General features: G+C 53.0%; 1 protein-coding gene across 6 annotated transcripts in view; it reads right to left on the bottom strand.

The window, feature by feature from the left end:
* Positions 1-593: 593 nt before the first annotated feature.
* Positions 594-6,000, bottom strand: part of SCMH1 (Scm polycomb group protein homolog 1) — a 121,116-nt gene continuing 115,709 nt past the window's right edge. For all 6 annotated transcript variants that reach the window (XM_073317931.1, XM_073317932.1, XM_073317934.1 and 3 more), the window contains one exon: positions 594-2,529. In XM_073317931.1, the coding sequence (XP_073174032.1) occupies positions 2,404-2,529 (126 nt within the window). In that variant the 3' untranslated portion in view covers positions 594-2,403. The remainder of the gene's footprint in view (positions 2,530-6,000) is intronic.

Here is a 6,000-nt window from a genome sequence, read left to right as displayed (position 1 = left end):
GGACTGGCCAGGCAACTTCCCTGGATTGCATTTGCTGCGGTAGTTTCAAAGGTGTAAATGCTCAGGAGCCGGAGGTATAAATCATGGAGGAGCAGGACTGGGCCAGAGACTGCCAATGGCTCATTCCAATCTGTACGTGGCTGCAGCCTCCAGCAGAACAAGTTTCCAGTGGCAGAGAGCGCCCTCCCTCATGGAGAAGCAACAGTGCAGGGGCAGACCTCTGCTCGCCGTGGCTGAGAAGCCCCCAGGCTGCGTGGGGGGCTGACAGCCCGGTAGAATGGGCCTTGCTGCAACAGCAGGCACTTCAAGGCCTCTCTAACCACCGGACAAAGCCAGCTGAGGAACTCTGCTATTCTTTTATTTATAAACAACTCAACATAAAGTGAGTGCAGAGGAAAGCGCTGGCCCGCTGCCCTGGGACCTGCCTGCGAGAGGCCCGTCTGCAGCTGGACAGCAGCAAAGGAAAGGTGAAAACCAAGGCAGAGGTTCCTGGGCTGCTGCTGGCCATGGGACGGTGAGGAGGCCGAGCCCCTCGCCTGGTTCGTTGTGCTGCGCTGGGCACTGGGGACAGCCGCTAGGATTTAGCAGAGACCTTGTTTTACAAATAGCCTTTTATTACATGTGGGTTTTCTTTCCAATTTCCCCTTAGGGGTAAAGCAGAGCCACGTAAGAGCTCCCGTGGCACTCTAAGCCAGGGAGCCCCTGGCTTGGGGAGGACAGACGGCAAGAGGGAAAGGCAGGAGAGGAAAGAAGTGCTTGTGATGGAGATTTCCCTACATCCTGTCCCTTTGGGCAATGTTCTCAGCATGCGGGTAGCAGGCCAGGGTTCAACCCCACCATGCCCTCCGAGCTGACTCATGGGCACACCAAGGGGCAGGGCAGCTCTTCCCTCTGCTTGTCACATGCCAGGCAGTGAGACTGTGCGGGGCATTACCCAGCCCTTGTTTTCCATTGCAGGGCTCTAACAGCTGCGACGAAGAGCCTGCTCCCATCGGAGTTCATGGAAAAGTCCCACTGGCTCCCTAGGGAGCAGGCTCCTTCCCCACGGCAGGTGTGGGGCACTGGCGAGGCTCTTCTCCACCCCATTTCTCTACAGCTGCAGCAACTCAGATGTGGGACAGTGGGTCACTGCTCAAGTGCCATCACAAATAAATACATTAAACAGCTTGAAAGAAGCTGTGCTGGCCGGGAGCTGGGACAGGCCCAGGAAGGGCAGAAAGAGGGACGGGCCTTCCCAGAAGTTGTGATCCTGCTGTCACACAGCCAGCCCCCGGTCACACACCCCTGGATCCTGCTGATGGGTAGCAGAATGAAATGGAGAGGTAAGGCCATTCTACAGTACCATCTGGACAGACGAACCTTTACATTGCTGGGTAAAGAGCTCTGAGGGTTGCCATTTCATAACAGATACAAAACATTTCATAGTTGTTTCCTAAACAGATGACACCTTAAAAAAGGGAGAATTCAACAGGGCGCCCAGCCCTCCTAGCCCACAGCCCACGCTAACTGGGAAGGCGTCAGTCCTTTCTGGGCTCTCAGCGGTGTCTGCCTCAGCTGAGCTTCCCTCCTTGTCAGAAATAAATACAAAGAAATTGCCACCTCGGCATCGCCAGCATGAGGAAGTCCACCAGCTACGGGCCCCCAAGGGCAGGAGGACCCAGCCAAGGAGGAAAGGCTGCTCTGTCAAGACAGTAGGACTAGCAGGCTTGTGTGACCATGCTCTGGGCTGCAGTCCCCCGCACGCAGCCCTTCACGGAAGGCTGGGAGCAGGGTGCACAGTCTTTTAAGCTTGCCATAGTGTTAGTCAGAGTGGATTTGCAACTCCAGGAGTTGGGTTCTCACAGCCTGTCCTGCCCAGCCTGGCATGCCAGCATGGTAGGATCTGCAGCAGAGCTGTCCATCTGACACAGAGCAAGGAAACAAAGCTAGGCCGAACCAGACAGCCAGGAGAGACCAGGGAACCGGGGCAGAGGAAAGACATGAGAGAGTCGCATTTCTGCAGGGGACCAAAGGGGAAAGGATCCAGCACCACAGAAGCCCAGGGCTCTGAAGAGCTCTGCGAAACACAGTGTGTCTTCGTCCCCTCGGGTGCAGAGGGCCTGGGCTCTGCAGACGAGCATCAACTGAGGAGTAAGGGAAGGGTTCTTCTGTTTGCGTCAGGACATCCATGAGTCGAGCTCTGTTTGGTCCCCAGGGGAGCCAACAAATTGTCTGTCTCCTTTCACGTGCCCACTGTGCTCCTGACAGTGGAAGGAGGGGGTCAGTGGATCCATGTAGTGATCTGCAGGCAATTCAGGGCCGTGTCTGCCTGCGGTGTATGCATGCGTACCAGTCTGCAGGGGGGCGTGACTGGGTGTGGCCAGGAGCCCGGCATTCCCACGGGCTGTCCCGCAAAGAGTCCTCTCAGAACTTGCCTTGCTTTAGTTTGTCGATGTGGTAGGTGAGCTTCAGCGCCGGACCCAGCTTCAGCCCCATGTACTTCATCATCATGTCGCTCCGCAGGAGGAGCAAGGCTTTGCCGTCAATCTCCTGGCACCAGGGAGCAAGAGAAGGTCAGTGTTAGCAAGGCTCGCTCTGCCCTACAAATCCTGGCACCGGCTGGCGCCATCACTAGCCTGAAATCACTGCTTGGCTTAGCCAGGGCACCCCTGGAACCTCTCTCCCAGGAGTACTGTGGGAAATATGCTGGCACCGGGGTAGGCAGGTTTTCCTTCCCTACACTTCACTAGGTTCTTGTAAACTCCATGGGAACACTTGACTGACGCCAGCCTAACAAGCCTCTGTGTCAGCCATTTCCAAGGCATTCCCTCCCTACCCACTGCCCCGCAGCTCCCACCAACCCAGGCCAGCCACTCCAACGATCACGAATCCTTCCCATCCGCCCGCCCTGGGCCAAACGAGAACGACCCAACATCCTGGCCGGGCAGATAATTCCTACTGTGAGGCTGGCTCAAGTGGCACTGCCTGGCAGGGAGGGGCTGCAGTTCAGAAAAGAGAAAGACAGAGTCCAAAAGAGCAGGACATTCCTTGCAGTGACTCCCTCTGCCTCCCCCACCTCATCCTCGGCTCCATAAGGAAATGGCAGCTGCTAAACCTTCCACTGTCCACCTCCACCCCCTCTCAGCTCTCTCCCACCCAAGCTGTGCCTCTGTTTAACTGGAGCATTTGGAGGGGGTTGATCAATGACACTCAAAGCATGCCATGGATGGGGCTGTTTAGACAACAGGGATGGTTTGCCGAGCCACAGCCCATTCATAAGGGGTGACTGCGGGTGATTGAGGGCTGTTGGGACATGCACTAAGCGGCTCTAAGCCGTGGTCTGTGGCCCATGGGGGTCGGTTAAAGAGCTGGCTGCTCACATGATACTGACTCCCCCTGGCCCTTTGATTCCAGCTGTTCTAATAATACCCAGGCTCCTTCCTGCAAAGAGCAGCCCCACATCTCTGTGAAACCAGAGAGAACCAAGGCTTCTGCAGCCACAACTGCGTAGGAGGAAGTCAGGAAAGAGAATGTGCCTCCTGCCACAGCCAGATGGAGCCCCCCTTTCATGTCAGCCATTGCTGCGGGGCCACGTGCAGGTGGGTGACTGCCAGGGGAAAGGGAAGTAACATGTTGGATGCTTGGGGCCTCCTCAGGTCTGGGCAGCACCTGCTAAACCCCAGGACTCTGAACTGGCCTGCTGGCAATGTGCAGTGGGCTTAGCTGGGGAAGCCGGAGATGCCCCCAAATGAACTCTGAAAGTACAAAGGTGAATGTGATTGTGAAACTGATTAAACAGCTACTCTGAGGACTCCCACAAGACAGCCGAACAGAGACTTGGCCTGTGTCAACACCAAATTCCATCCCACAAGCACTTTGGGCTTGTGATATTTTGAGGAGTAGAATGAATTACTTTACGGGCTTTGTCTGATAATGTTTTCATCTTCAGATTCCCCCTCTGTCCCTCACTCAGAGAGAAGTCTGTCCAGAGACGGGATTTAAAATCCTGGTTTTTCTGAGGTGGTTCTGGCCAAGAGACAGGCCAGAGTCAGCCAGGGTGCAATGTTGCTGGAGTTCTTTACTTCCCATGACAGGTTTCAGAGTAACAGCCGTGTTAGTCTGTATTCGCAAAAAGAAAAGGAGGACTTGTGGCACCTTAGAGACTAACCAATTTATTTGAGCATAAGCTTTCGTGAGCTACAGCTCACTTCATCGGATGCATACTGTGGAAAGTATAGAAGATCTTTTTATACACACAAAGCATGAAAAAATGGGTGTTTACCACTACAAAAGGTTTTCTCTCCCCCCACCCCACTCTCCTGCTGGTAATAGCTTATCTAAAGTGATCACTCTCCTTACAATGTGTATGATAATCAAGGTGGGCCATTTCCAGCACAAATCCAGGTTCCCCCCCCCACAAACCCACTCCACCCCCACGAACATGATACAGTTCTGTGGTGACCTAGAATCCTATTTTCGACGTCTCCGACTCAAGAAATATTTCCAACATACCTCTGAACAACATACTAATCCACAGAGACCTCCCTACCAACACTACAAAAAGAAGGATTCTAGGTGGACTCCTCCTGAAGTTGGAGTCAGCAGACTGGACTTCTACATAGAGTGCTTCCGCCGACATGCATGGGCTGAAATTGTGGAAAAGCAGCATCACTTGCCCCACAACCTCAGCTGTGCAGAACACAATGCCATCCACAACCTCAGAAACAACTCTGACATCATAATCAAAAAGGCTGACAAAGGAGGTGCTGTTGTCATCATGAATAGGTCGGAATATGAACAAGAGGCTGCTCGGCAGCTCTCCAAAACCACTTTCTACAAGCCATTACCCTCTGATCCCACTGAGAGTTACCAAAAGAAACTACAGCATTTGCTCAAGAAACTCCCTGAAGAAGCACAAGATCAAATCCGCACAGACGCACCCCTGGAACCCCGACCTGGGATATTCTATCTACTATCCAAGATCCATAAACCTGGAAATCCTGGGCGCCCCAACATCTCAGGCATTGGCACCCTGACAGCAGGACGGTCTGGCTATGTAGACTCCCTCCTCAGGCCCTACGCTACCAGCACTCCCAGCTACCTTCGAGACCACCACTGACTTCCTGAGGAAACTACAGTCCATCGGTGATCTTCCTGATAACACCATCCTGGCCACTATGGATGTAGAAGCCCTCTTCACCAACATTCCACACAAAGATGGACTACAAGCCGTCAAGAACACTATCCCCGATAATGTCACGGCTAACCTGGTGGCTGAACTTTGTGACTTTGTCCTTACTCATAACTATTTTACATTTGGGGACAATGTATACCTTCAGATCAGCGGCACTGCTATGGGTACCCGCATGGCCCCACAGTATGCCAACATTTTTATGGCTGACTTAGAACAACGCTTCCTCAGCTCTCGTCCCCTAAAGCCCCTACTCTACTTGCGCTATATTGATGACATCTTCATCATCTGGACCCATGGAAAAGAAGCCCTTGAGGAATTCCACCATGATTTCAACAATTTCCATCCCACCATCAACCTCAGCCTGGTCCAGTCCACACAAGAGATCCACTTCCTGGACACTACGGTGCTAATAAACGATGGTCATATAACCACCACCCTATACCGTAAACCTACTGACCGCTATTCCTACCTACATGCCTCCAGCTTTCACCCTGACCACACCACACAATCCATCGTCTACAGCCAAGCTCTGCGATACAGCCGCATTTGCTCCAACCCCTCAGACAGAGACAAACACCTACAAGATCTCTATCAAGCATTCTTACAACTACAATACCCACCTGCAGAAGTGAAGAAACAGATTGACAGAGCCAGAAGAGTTCCCAGAAGTCACCTACTACAGGACAGGCCTAACAAAGAAAATAACAGAACGCCACTAGCCGTCACCTTCATACCCCAACTAAAACCCCTCCAACGCATTATTAAGGATCTACAGCCTATCCTGAAGGATGACCCAACACTCTCACAAATCTTGGGAGACAGGCCAG

The sequence above is a fragment of the Lepidochelys kempii genome, chromosome 19 (assembly GCF_965140265.1).
Source record: "Lepidochelys kempii isolate rLepKem1 chromosome 19, rLepKem1.hap2, whole genome shotgun sequence".
In the NCBI taxonomy this organism is placed as follows: domain Eukaryota; kingdom Metazoa; phylum Chordata; order Testudines; family Cheloniidae; genus Lepidochelys; species Lepidochelys kempii.
This window is presented reverse-complemented; position numbering and strand designations above follow the sequence as displayed.